This window comes from Acipenser ruthenus, chromosome 15 (genome assembly GCF_902713425.1).
Source record: "Acipenser ruthenus chromosome 15, fAciRut3.2 maternal haplotype, whole genome shotgun sequence".
NCBI classification, from domain to species: Eukaryota; Metazoa; Chordata; class Actinopteri; order Acipenseriformes; family Acipenseridae; genus Acipenser; species Acipenser ruthenus.
In genome coordinates this window covers 18451367-18465332 of record NC_081203.1, presented here as the reverse complement: position 1 = coordinate 18465332, position 13966 = coordinate 18451367, and the positions used below count along the sequence as shown (strand labels likewise).

General features: G+C 39.8%; 1 protein-coding gene across 5 annotated transcripts; it reads right to left on the bottom strand.

The window, feature by feature from the left end:
* Window positions 1-4196: 4196 nt before the first annotated feature.
* Window positions 4197-12919, bottom strand: LOC117422227 (serine/arginine-rich splicing factor 5-like). Of its 5 annotated transcripts, none has more exons than XM_034036968.3 (8): window positions 12784-12915; window positions 10591-10730; window positions 10186-10256; window positions 9658-9774; window positions 8883-8952; window positions 5642-5715; window positions 5140-5247; window positions 4197-4838 (listed from the first exon to the last, which is right to left on the bottom strand). In XM_034036968.3, exons 2-8 carry the CDS (start codon window positions 10714-10716, stop codon window positions 4529-4531), a joined length of 876 nt encoding a protein of 291 aa, XP_033892859.3. In that variant the 5' UTR covers window positions 10717-10730; window positions 12784-12915; the 3' UTR covers window positions 4197-4528. The 5 variants fall into 5 exon arrangements, 4 of the variants coding, with proteins under 4 accessions (XP_033892859.3, XP_058843274.1, XP_033892858.3 ...); XM_058987291.1 differs by having other exon boundaries at window positions 4197-4841; window positions 12772-12912; XM_034036967.3 differs by having other exon boundaries at window positions 4197-4841; window positions 12784-12912.
* Window positions 12920-13966: the final 1047 nt, after the last annotated feature.

Sequence of the window (13966 nt, the reverse complement as noted above, 5' to 3'; positions counted from 1 at the left end):
CCTTCTGTATTAGGCCAGTTTCTTGGTCCCCGGACTGCCCTTCAAGGTTTTGGTGTGTGTGAATGTGATTGCACGGTGTGTTCTTCCATTGTAACCAGTGCTTGAGAGTATAACTTGCACTGGGTTTCATCCATAGTGGCAGGTACATGAAGTTATGTTCTTATGTTCTAAGTGTTTATTTCAGTGGATCGAACGCTCCAAAGAGAAAGAAGCTTGTGTGTGCCTATATTTGGTAACGTAGCGCTGGAAAGCAGAGTGCCTGCTTACTGTAAACATTCACCCAAGAATCACAGTTTAGAGTATGAAGCTGCAGCTTTACTTTTCTTCAGTATGCTTTTAGTGCTGCTTGTATTATGCAGTTCAGTTTTCAAATTTTATTCTAAAAAAAAAAAAAAAAAAATTCTACTCTGTATTCCTCTGTCCAATAACAGGTGGATTTATTTTTTTAAACCGCACAGTAAACCAAGCAACAGGCACATAGATCTGGCTAGTTAGTTTGATTGTGACGACAAAGCCATTGCATTACAATGGAAGTGTAGTATAAGGAGTTTTAATGCAATGGATTTTTATGCCATCTATGTATTGTGGATCCAGAGCCCCAGGTCACATCTGGATCTCTACTGTTTCTACCTAGGCTGTAAATAAAAGATGAGATCAATCCGTGACATGAAAAAGTACAGACCTAGTGACCCACATCTACCATATGTACTCCATGCAAGAGGACGGGCTCCTCCAATATATACTGATAGCTGCACACGTTTCTGCACAATGAGATACATGTTTCTCTTGATTCTATGTATGTAAGAGTGACATCATGTACTTAAAGACAGACAGACAGACAAACATCTCTTTATATTCCCACATTCTGATACTCAATAAATTGTTCTAAAGAATGTCCTAAACAAGTTTCCTTACAATTTGTTATGCAGTTAAAATAAAAGTATGACAGAAAATCACAAATACAAATAAAAAATCAAATCCTCCACCACTATTATGCAACCTGGTCTGGGTAGTATGATGCATCTTCCACTACTTAATGATGGACTTCACTGCTGAGAGGGATAATCAGTGCCTTTGAAATGTTATTGTACCCTTCTCCTGCTCTTGCCTCTCTACCACTTTATCCCTGACTTGTTTAGAAAGCTCCTTGGTCTTCATGGTTGCTTTGTTGGATCACAATGTGAGTTGCAGCTTGAAAGTATTTATGTGCCTGAGGGAAATTATCTACAAGTTAAACCACTTTGAGTACACACAGGCTGAAACCATTTCACTAATTTTGTGATCTTTCAAACAAATCATTTGCAGCTGAGCTGATTTAGGGCTGCAGTAGCAAAGGGGTTGAATACTTATGCAACTGAGATTAATCTGTTTTTCTCTGTAAATCTTACTTATTTATGTTCTATATGCATTTTTCAACTTTATCAATGTGGAGTAGTTTCTGTAGATTCTACATGTAAAGTCTAATTTGAAAGCGTAGTGGAGTACGCTCAGGTGCCAACAAAATGTGAAAACTTGGATGAATACTTCTGCAAACCACTGTATATGTGTGTGTATATATATGTGTGTGTGTGTATATATATATATATATATATATATATATATATATATATATATATATATATATATAGTAATAAAGGGTTTGATTGATTAATTATGCTTTGAATCTACAGTACAGAGCTGTTAAGAGCTTATGCCCCTGCCAGTCATGCAGTAAGCGCTCAATAGGTTATGCTTGCGGTGAGGCGTATTCAATTTCTACCAGATGCAATGTTGCAGTCACTGCTTTTATTTCAAGTGTAGCTCAGGCTTGACATTTTGAAGGTTGTAAGTTAAAGTTCTATAATTAGACTGTTTTCAAATATTTTTTTACAGTTGGTTATAAAATCACTTGGGGAGTTAATGGCTGGCAGTATTTGGTCAGACCTGTTAAATCATTAAAATAGACCACAGGACTGAGGTTAAACTACTAGATACTGTGTGTTGTACTGTACCAGGGTGAAGTCTGTGCTGGCTATCTGACGCATGCATGATCCTGCAGGAGGAGCTCGGGAGCAAAGGCATAGGCTGAAGACCCGAGCCGACCGGTGTAGCGGCAGTGGGGAACGCTGCAGGACGCAGCCACTTTATTTTGTAGTTTTGTTAAGTTTTTTTATTTTCTCTCTTTCTTTTTGCCTTTTGTTTGTATTATTTATTTATTTATTTATTTATTTATTTAGCAGACGTCTTTACCCAAGGCGACTTACAGAGACTAGGGTGTGTGAACCATGCATCAGCTCCAGAATTATTATTTGAAACACCTCTGTGTGTGCATGAAGTATTCTGCTCTGCTTTTACCATCGGTGGTATTGGAGTAAACCAGCAGCACAGTGCCATCTTGTGGCAATATTAATAAAGTGCTTCTCAGCGGTGTGTTTTCAATTGCAACTTCTGTTTTGTGTGTCAGTGAATTCCCCACACCCTCCCACATGTATTATATATTCCAACAGGTGGCAGTCTGTAAACACTTGGCCCCCACTGTGTTTCACTCTGGCCAGGCAGAGATATCTGCAATGTACAGAGCAGTTTCAGTGCTGCTGTCCTTAATGTCTCCAGCAGGGGGCATCAGTATTCATTAAGTAGTTTTGTTGTCTGGATGTAACAAATGCCAGGAATCCTTACCAAAGGACAAGGCGTGGTGATGGCCATAAGTAAGTGTTATTTATTATTTGTGTCAAAACGTCAAATTATTTAAGTAAACCTTTCTTTGATTGGAATGCTGTTGTCTGAGAATTTCTCCACTCACTATTATGTTTCCCTAACCAGTCATTTTACAAACCAGTCATGAGCTTATTGGTGCGATTATATATATATAAAGTACAATAAAGTCGTAGCAGATTTGATTTTTGAATACTGTTTTTACAACACTGCACTTCCACTGCAAGGAACACAGAAACATGTGATTCATTGGAAAAGCAACCATTGATTACGGAGTAGGAGAGCCAAGGCGTGAAGCTTCTGGCAGTTTGAGTTCTTGTAAAATACAGTGGTTTAATTCTGTGCATCCAAAGTTAAGAATTAAGCCTGTTTAGGGTTATGTACTAAGTAGTTTGTCAGTCCCAAACTGTTGTGACAAACTATAACTTAAAATGTGTAGCATCCCGCTTGTAGCTTGTTCAGAATACCACCCCACTAGAATTCTGACTAAAACCAGGAAAAGTGAACATATTACCTCTGTTTTGGCCTCTTTACACTGGCTCCCTGTGCTGTATAGAATTGATTAAGATTTTGCTGTTAACTTACAAGGCCCTGAATGGATTAACACCTAGTTATTTGCAGGAGTTACTGACCCCGTATCTTCCAAACTCTTGAGATAACAGGATGCGGGGCTGCTGGTTATTCCTAGGGCCAACGAAAGCAACACAGGAGGTAGCGTTTTTTCTTGTAGAGCTCCTAAATTATGGCATGCTCTGCCTTCATTTGTCAGGGAAGCTGGGACCATTAGTTTTTAAGTCAAGACTAAAAACACACTTTTATAATGGCTTTCTTATCTTAATGGGTTTTAATGTAACTTTAAACTTGCTGCTTTTGTATTGTGTATACTGTTATTTAAATGGTCTGATTGTGGCAGTTGTATGTGTGACATGCTACACAAATGTATTGTTCTTTTTTTCTGCTATGTACTGTACAGTGCTTTGTGATACTTTTGTATAAAAAACACTCTATACATGCAATAAATAAAATATATATTTAGAGCTTATGTTTAATTTCATTTTTCTGTGCTTGTTTTTAGCAATTTGAGTTTCATATAACTCTTTTTTCCCCCCAGTGTTTTTGCTTTTTATATACTGTATGAAATAATTATTTTTGGTTACTTTCCAAAATGCTGTTTTTTTTTTTTTTTTTCTATCAAAGTATGTATAGTAGTAACTCAACAGTACTTGCACACTAAGTTGTACCTTCTTTCCTTTGCTGTCTTCCACAGCGAAATCCTTAGTCAGGCACATTCTTCTAGAGTTTTTGTGTGTAGGCATTATTTTTACCACCACTAGTCCTCAACAGAAATGTAGGAATGTGCTGCCACTCAGTAGTTGAGTGGGTTTAAAGTATTCAGAAAGAATCGATTATACAACTCAGAAGGGACATTGCCCAGCTGGAAAATCAGTCCACCTGCCATAGCAAACATCCATGTATGAAATTAAATTACAAGACAATGAAACTGTGAAGGTGCGGAAATTTTATTTAAAAAAACAAAACAAAAACACACACCTCTTTAGGTAACATTGGCTGTTGCAATGTCATACAGGCTGCAGAGTGCGGGTGTTGAGGAGATCCAGACATTATGGATGGATAACTACAGTTTCCAAATGAAAATAGAATAAAAAGTTATGCACAGTTTGTGTAAAAAGAGCATCTACTGTGGCTTTCTATTATGCAACCGACAATAAATCACATCAGCAGCTGCTTTAACAGACCGGTCTGCAATTATACCCAGATACGAGACCTGTAACCACATCTACAGATACAGCTGGTGCAGGCAGGGAGACGGCTCTCAGTGCTGACTTTCAGCCGAGGGGGACCTGGATCTGGACTGCCTCTTCTGCACTGGAGGGGATCGGGAGTGGGATCGAGACTTGGAGCGAGAGCGGGAGGGGGAGCGAGAGTGGGATCGAGACTTGGAGCGGGAGGGGGAGCGTGGGGCCGCCCGGGGAAGGGGCTTCCTCTCTGGGCTGTGGCTGACCGAGCGGGACCTGGTACGGCTGCGTTTCCTGCTTCGGCTCCTGCTCGGGGATTTGGAACGGCTCCTGGATCGGGAACGACTGCGAGACCTGGTGTAGCTCCTGGAGCGGGAGCGGCTTCTGCTCCTAAAACAAACACATTTACATTAGATCCACCCGTTGAGTTAATTTTAGTTATAAATATACAAGACTCAACTTGCTTTAAACAGAGGACCAAAGTGATGTCTGCTGTATCCATAAAGGTAAAAGCTGGAAGTGTGCAACTAAAGGTATAAAGTTAATCTACTTTGTTGAGCATTTAAATTAGATACTGTATACAAAATACATGCACAAGAACTAGTAGGGGGCGTGACACTGAGCAACAGTAAACCAAGTTTAGTACACTTGGCACTCTACCCTTTTTACAAAACATGTATATACTTACTTCCTCTTGCGATCTTCAGTCAGTTTGAGTTTGCGTCCGTTAAGCTCAGTCCCATCTAGTTTATCAATGGCGTTCTTCATATCGCGGTGCGATGCAAATTCCACCACTCTGGAAACAAACAGAAACACACATATATTAGAGAGGGATTACAGGGAGAGCTACAGGCTTTACTGGCGTTAGTACAGCAGAACCCCTTCATTCACTATTTCCATTACCTCCTGCATATACAGAGAACATAAAGCTGATGGCACAGAACCCATGTGAATATAATGTGAATTAAATGTGTTCAGTAACCCTCTGAAATAAGTGTTAAGCCCCAATGATGACTAAACAAATGAAGGTAAAATACAGGCATTAAACTTAGTAATACTGAATGGTTAAGATGGAGAAGTGAATAATCAATTAAAATCTTTGCTGATGACAGCAAAACTAGTCTACTTCACCAGTAATCGTTGCAGCACTAGCTGAAATACATTGTGGCCTGGTTTGTACAGGAACTTACCCTTCATTCTTGTTGGATCTGTGTGCATCCACAAATGTGACTTCACCAACCTTCCTCATCATATCCTTCAGATCCTGCGTTGTAAATAAGAAAACACGATGTTACAAAAAAACACATCAGCAAGACAAACCTCTTATTTGAAGGTTACAATTTTAGAATGTACATTAGAGTTCTTAAACACATTAATACAACACGCACCCAAGATTTGTGTCTGCATTACAAAAGAAAAAAAAAAAAAAAGAAAGAAAGAAAGAAAGCAGTCCGGCATAACACCAGCTTCACCTGCTTGAGAGCAATTTGCCCCCCCCCCCCCCAAAAAAAGGGTTGTTGGTAAGGGACAATGGAGATTTAGGGACAATGCAGATTTAGGGATAAAACTTCAACCCCCTCCACAGCCTGTGCTGCATTAATGGACACCAACAGCAGAGTCAAGGATCAGCCACTCAGACTGAATGCCCAGTTGTTGTGCATTACCTGGAAATCGCATCTCTCGGGTGAGTCAGGACCCCACCCTAACAGGTAGAGGCTACATCCAAACCCATGGCCATCTGATGAATATTTTCAGTGTGGTAAATCCTTTCGTGTTCTGAGCTGCATCTGTGTATCCAACCACTACTTTCAGAAGGCTACAGCACATTGCTTTAGCAGTATTCCAGGCATCTTTTTTTTTATTTTATTTTTTTATAAGAGATCCCTCTTTCAGAGATAGGGGTGGATTATCCATGTAAGATTATTAGCAATCCATGACAGTAAAATAGCCGGATTACACAAGTAGCCGACTTAACCCTTCCGTTACGGCGGCACTAGAAATCGTTCATATATGAACAATGATGTAATGGTGACGTTAGACACACATTTTTAGTCTTTTTAAACAACCATCGATTGCTTACCAAATGACTAACATCTCCAAAGGCTCTAACAACCAATCAGGGATGGTTTTATATACTTTCAAAACTAAAGTAAAGTTAGACAGAAAGCTAGCTTTTTTTTTTGGATTCAGAGACCACAAGTACAAGTTTACCAGAAATTATACTAAATCATCAAAAATGTTTATAAAACCAAAAATAAAATTAACTAAATAAACTGTAGTGAAATATTCTCAGGATAAACTTCAGGGATGACTAACTAATCAAAATGCATTTCACTAAAGCCCCAGGCCAAGTGAGATACATTTTATTACGAGGTGCAGCACTTCAGTATCTTAGGTTTTCGGTTTTGATTACTGTGTATACCATGATTTTAAAGCGCAGCATTACCGGACAGCATACTAAATTGCTTTACATAACCAAGAATGCTTACCGACTTGAAATAAATATTATTTACAGAACACGTTGACGAGTTGACAGATCAATCTGATAGCGAACTTCTTCACATTAGGCACCTTTTAACAGTTTTTAGGTAGGAGATCACTAAATTATATGTATACAGACATTTCTAAAGAAATAAATCTGAGTACATTTTAAAACTTATTTTTTACATTCAAACTAGGTAATCATAGGGTATATGTCATCAGAGTGAAAACGTTATTTATTAATAATGTTCAGATTCTCAGCGGTTTAGAAAGGTTATACTACTGTATACTTTCGGTGGATATTCGTCCTGATACACAAGCTGAAAGTCCCGTTAGGTCAGTCAGACCTCAAACAGGTCGAATGTTCACCGGTGCGGAAGGGTTAAGTGTGGAAGGAAACAGTTAAACCCCTAAAGAGGTCTCCAAAGGGATGCAAAGCAGGGATGTGGTCTCGTTGGGATGCCCCTGCTCAAGGGTAGAATATACCACACTACAGGTGGCAATACCATTAGGTTAGGACACTGTGGAATAGCATCATTTGGCTTCCGAGATTAAAGGTGTCAGTACTACAGCGAATGAGAAAAAAACGATCCAGCAAAAGGTGCATGTACGACGTACTCCATCTTCTGTAGTCCCCCATTCTCAAATTTGGCAACTGCACTCTCCATGTAGCTGAAAAGCAAATCATCATGGGAACCAGCTGCTTGAGCGGATTACTAACAGTACAATCTGGCTCCACAGTGCAACTGCTACTTCCAAACTGGTAGGTGCTGGCTTTTGGATACGGCTTAAAACACAAGCAAAAGGTGATGGGTAAAGGAAATAGCTTAAAAGGGCACAGTTCAAGCAGTGGATGCCTGAAATCCTGATAAAACACTGCAGCCAAATACCCCTGTCCTCCATCCTCCCAAATTCAAGTATATTCAACTTGTATCTACTGAGAGAAAGCCCTCCTCCCACCCCAATCACATTAGCTATTGCACTACTTACCATTCAGAACCCAGGGCGGACCTTAAGCAAAGAGCCACTTGTCCAAATAGCAACCAGACCAAGCCTTGTATAGCCTTTGAGAAAGGGATGTGGCTTTGGGTTTCGGAATCCAACTTCCATAAGAAAGGAACCACCAGAGTAAGGAGGCTCCAACCGTTAACACCCCCTTCCGCCAGCAACAGAAAAAAAAACCAAATGGGGAAGAAAAAAAACTGCAGCCAGGGAAGCCAGACCACAGACCCTCAGGATTGCAGCTATGGACCTCCTAAGGCTGACCTGCGCTAGACCACTTTCACCCACTAGGGGGCTCCAGCCAAGATCTAGACCACGGCAACTGTGTGTAGGGAGAGGCACCAAATGGACACTATTCAGGACAACAGCAGAGGGCACTAATCACAATAGACCCCCCCCCCCCTCTCCCCCTTGTCTCATAAGGGAGGGAGGGAATGCAACGCTGCTCAGGAGAGATGTACTTGGTTAGAAGCTTAGAAATAAAATGGATTGTTTATATCTACAAAACTGCTTAACAAAAAAAAAAGCTGTAGTAAATAAAAGTATTGCATATATACACTGAAGCTTCACTCATCATTCAAATCTGAGTTTTAACCAGCATCCCAGGTATAAAACTCTGAGGTAAGGGGACGGGGTAGAGTACAAACTGACAAGTGGATTTAATTGTTAGACAAAGAGATATGATCAATCTGATGAAGTCTGGGTAATGAATCCAGGAAAGAGCACCAACAAGAAGCACTACATATCCTTTCATGGATTGGCTGGGTGAGGGTGTGCCTGCATATTGCTGGTTCCAACAGGGTTTACAGAATTAGTTCGTTTTGTTTCTCAAGGAAGTGTTCTGTTTTTAAACCTGTGTTTTATCAATGGGATGGCAGTTATGCCATAAATCAGAAACAAGACAAGTTCAGCTGGAAGACTCAATTAAACTTAGATCAGTGCTCTAACCTGCCAACTTATCCGGGACGAGAGGTTCTCAACAATGATTCTGTGCTCTGTCCGCACAGGAGGACCATACCTGCAAGACAAAGTATACACTTAAGGCTGCTACAAAAGCATGCAATGGCTTATCAGAAACATGTTTGTCAAAGTGCATTTCAATGGTTAAGAAAAAAGCTTGTCTTTATGCAGGTCTTACCAGCTTTGCTTTACAGTTACAATCCTACAGAATAAGCCAGGTGCATTTAAGAGTGAAGTGTAGCAGACCTGGGGTCAATTCCAATGCAATTCTTAATTAACGGCAAATACAACATGTTAACACTAGAACCGCCACAGCAGTCATATTGATGGTTTTCATTTTTTAAATTTAAATTACTCTGTGTGTGAAAGAAACAGTTGTCGGTTCCTGACTTTTTCTAAATACATGTGTTAAATACCCTGATGGCGTTTGAAAGGCAGGATCGCAAAAAAAAAGTTAGAATCCACCTGGAATCAGTGCTCCACCGAGTGACACACGTGAGAGAAAACATGTTAGTTTCATTTGAAATTAAAAACTTGACATTTAATTAACTGAGGTTGTTTAAAATGTAACTGTCATAATGACTGCCGGCGGCGGTTTTAGGTATGAGTATAACCACGGTGGTTCTAGTGTTAATGTGTGGTGTTGTAATTGTAATCACTGCAGCATACTTGAACAAACCAGCATTGTAATTATAATTTCAGCAAACCATTATGCTAGAACTGTAATAATAATTGGCTCCAGGTCTGAAGCGTAGTATCTTACATTGAGCCACGAGTCTGACGATAGCTGCTGAACCGCGGAGAGAACCTTCCACCACCTCCACCTCCAGCTCCTCCACCTCCTCTCCCTCTGGGAGAGCGGGCATGCTCTATTGTGACCCTGCGTAGAAACCAAAACAAGAGTTAATCTCATCATACTCAATATATCACAGCCAATACATTGAAGAGATTAGCATATCTTTATTCTGTGGGTGGTATCCTTGTGATAACTTAGAGGGTATTTTCAAAGTTCAGTAAAATGTTGAGTAAATCTTTGATTAAATATAAAGCAAAGAATACACATTAAAAAATGAGATAATTGGGAGCAAATGTACTCAATTCACCAACAGTGTTAAAAAGATCCCCTTAGTACTGAAATGAAAGCCAATCTTTGGTGCCTGGGGCCAATTTAACGGATCCACTCTGGCCCCATTTGGTTATTTTGTGGGGCCAAACAGCCAACCAAAATGGTTCAATTTATGGTTGTTTAAATACTAAAATCATACCTTAGCCTTACAAATCTATGTATTACCTTTCACTGCACAGTTCTTTCCCATTCAGTTCATAGACTGCATCATCAGCATCTCTGTGGTCATCAAACTCCTGTATAACAAGCAGTCAGGCATCATTTTATGGAAAAAAGTTGCTGGGCATGTGGTATTCATAGGTTTGCAACATCTCTATGGATATCTTTGAATGCACAAAGTTTGCTCCAGGTGTTTTTGAGCATGGGAAAGCTTAGCAGCAACCATTAAGACCAAATCTTCAGGAAACAACGTTTGAAATCTGCTAAAAGACTTAAAATCAAATCATGTTAAACGTGTATGCTACAATGGGTAGTGTCCCATTACATTTAACATGTTTTTTTTCTAGTGTAAAATGTGTATATGCAGTTCTAAAGTTCAATAACAATGCACAGACTAAGATAGAAACCTACCACAAAGCCAAAGCCGTTTTTTAGATTGATCTCCCGAATGTGCCCAAATCCTCTGAAAAACTTTTCCACATCCCTCTCTCTGGCGTGGGGGCTCAGCCGACCGATGAACACTCGACATCCACTCATTTTCAAATGCTTCACTGTGGAAAACACAAGCAGGAATCTAGAAATCAATTGAATTCTGAGAGACTCCTTGTCTAAATTTGATTTAAAAAGCTGCTTCTGCGTAATGGAACAAACATCGCAATTTTCAAACAGGAAATAAACGGAACATTGTGTTCGTGGTAACATGCACACGAATACATTTCTCTCTTTTAATCCATTCTAGTTAGTGAAGGTAGCGTCGCCACGACATTGCGAAGTGCTGCGTTAAGCCAAGTTTGGACTTACCAACGTCAATACAGGGGTCGTGTTCCTCAATAAAAGCAACTTACAGCTCCACGTAGAAATATAGTATACTACGACCACTGGCACTATTAAAGCCTAACTAGACAACAGCACGACGACCGCTAACTACAGATCAGGAAGAAGGACTCCCTTCTTATCCAACCAAAACTACTTAAAGGTTTCAACATCCCTCCCCTCGACTCCTTCTCCCATCGGGTAAGGGACATTAACTCACACACTCAAATGTTTTCTCATCAAGCTTTAATACGTAATTAATAATAAAATGAGAAATACAAAAATTATGAATTTATTTACGAAATATAGGTGAAAACAACGAGGCTGATGTTTGCTTCTATTCTTCTGTTTATTTGCTTGTTTCTTATTCATACTTTGATCTGCTCCAAACTGAATGATTGTCTTTGTATTTAAGGGGTTAAATCACGTTGGGCTGCTAATTTCTCTGTGGACATTTAGAGGTGCAGCTCCTCAACAATATTCATTTATTTTTTGCTCAGCCCAACACTGATTTCAGGGTCAAAACAGCTGACAAACGAGACAGATAGCGAGTTGGCATGTTATCCAATTACCCCTCTATACCTAAATATCCACAGACACATTTTCAGCCAACGTGATTTTAACCCCTTAAATACACTGTTACTTATTCAATTACAATACATTGGCATGTGTGCCAGCTGTTTTGACCCTGAAATCAGTGTTGGGCTGAAGAAAAAAAAAATATTGTTGAGGAGCTGCCCCTCTATAAATATCCACAGAGAAATTAGCAGCCCAATGTGATTTAACCCCTTAAATACATAGACAATCATTCAGTTTGGAGAAGATCAAAGTCTGAATGAGAAATGACGAATAAAAAACAGGCCAACTTCAGCCTCGTGTGAAAACATGACTGCGTATTACCTTTCAGTTCAGAGTCAGATGTAGAGGCCGGTTTTTACAAAAAAAAATATTAAAACAAAATACAGCTGCAACTTCAGTCCACATCACATGTGATTACACCTAACCCCTAAACCTAACTCTCACTATCAAACTAACGGTTATTATTCTTTTGTACCCTACTACATCTGACGCTCACCTCCCTGAACTACAAAACAATACGCAGTAACGTTTTAACCTGTATTTCATAAATACATTCATAATTTCTGTATTTTCCTGACTTGTGTTAAAATTACCTATTAAAGCTTAACGCGCACACATTTAGCAGAATGTTCTATTTTTGAGAGGGTGTGTTAAGTGTACCGTAACCCAACCAATAATTAAATATTTACATTTACCAAGAAACATTACCAGACACAAATTAACCATGTATCCACATCCTGCAAACCCACTGGCAGCAGTCTTTTGGGGGTTTCCTATTATCAGTAAGAGAAATGAAATGCTTATCTATACATTTTAGACAAAGTGAAATGGGTGGTTATATAATTTAACAGCTGCTGGCAGCCACGGAATCAGATGTTCTTTTCTTTCTTTTTTAGCCAATGTTTTTTCTTGTTTTTTTTTCAAATTGGCGTAAACAGTTATTTTACATTGTGAGGGACCTTGTGCCATCACATAACCTTGCTCTATCACACATGTGTGTATAAATCTCAAGACTGCGTGAAAACAAACAATTCGTCAGGAAGCGAGCAGCGCATATTTTTCGAATTCACAGTAAACGAAACCAAATTATTTCCCCGTCCACTTGAATACTCGCATCTTTTAAATTGTTTACATATTTGCTTCACACACCCAAACTCTCGGAATATTTCGAGTGACAGGCCTCAGTTTTAAATGCTTCACCTCAACACTCACCTCCTTCCCCTCGGAGATCTGCTAGAAAATGGCGACGGAATCAGAAAGGCAACCGGAAAACGATCCAGAGTGCAGCACGCGAGCAGAAGCGTCGACACCTGCAGGCTCGGAGGTGACATTGACATGGAACGCCACGCGAGTGAAAAACGCGCGTCATTTAGAACACGATTCAAATATCTCGTCCACGTTCTGTTACCCAGAGCACCTGCTGCTGCTGCTTCAATTTAGTGGTTGTTGGCGCATGCCATGTAAATGGAGATGATCCGCGCCCTCTAGCTGTATATTTCCACATTTATTCCTTCCCTATGCTTTTTATAAATGTGGCGCTACATTTTTTTCTCCATTTGTTTTTCTCTCCCTTCTACCTTCAAAATATAATGTACTGTTTTTACTTCAATTTCTATTTCCCTTAAGTTTCTGTTCAATATGTTTCTTTGATGAATATATGTATTGCATTTCCTGGATATATTTAAGGTGACCATATGGCTCTGTGTTCAGCAGGACAGTTTGGTGAGATGAAATGTGGGTTATGTAGCACGGGTGATTTAAAATGTATATTTGTATTTAGGCACAGGGTTTGCACAATCACACCACATGCAGATTAAAAAGGTATGTAGGTATGCGAGCACGGTGTGTGTGAAATACTGGGTGACAGAGAGGAAGTTAGAATCCTCCCTGCAAGAACACCTGGTGTATAAATAAGGTGATCACAGGTGAGATGAGGTTGGTGTGTTTAGAGGTGGAACAAGAGTTGGGAGGTAAAGGGAAACTAAACAAGAAAACAATTGCTACACATGCTAGTTTTACACTAGCACTATACTTGTTTTGGCCACTGTGCCGTTTTGTTTTGTCTTGTTTAAACCACACCTGCCTAAAAGTGAAGAATGATGCTTTGCCGTTGGTGAGGTAAGACACATATCACCCAACCAGCCCTGTCCATGGCAGGAGGTGGAACTTCCCAGACAACTGCTCACTCCCACAGGTAAAGGAGGAAGAGGACCCCCCCCCCCCCCCAAGAGGTCACATGAAGGAGCACAAACATGTGATTCACTGGAAAAGCAACCATTGGTTACTGAGCAGTTTGAGTTTTTGTAAAATAATGTGGTTTAATTCTATGCATCCAAAGTTAAGAATGAAGCCTGTTTGGTATTCTGTCTAAATAGTTTGTCAGTCCCAAACTTTT

Bases quoted from the DNA above. Each gene is read 5' to 3' on its own strand.
- LOC117422227 (XM_058987291.1), bottom strand. From the start codon at position 10,716: ATGAGTGGATGTCGAGTGTTCATCGGTCGGCTGAGCCCCCACGCCAGA. The intron at 8,953-9,657 runs GTAAGATACTAC...TTTGTCTTGCAG, and splicing joins CGTCAGACTCGTGGCTCAAT to GTATGGTCCTCCTGTGCGGA. The intron at 5,716-8,882 runs GTTAGAGCACTG...TTTACAACGCAG, and splicing joins CGTCCCGGATAAGTTGGCAG to GATCTGAAGGATATGATGAG.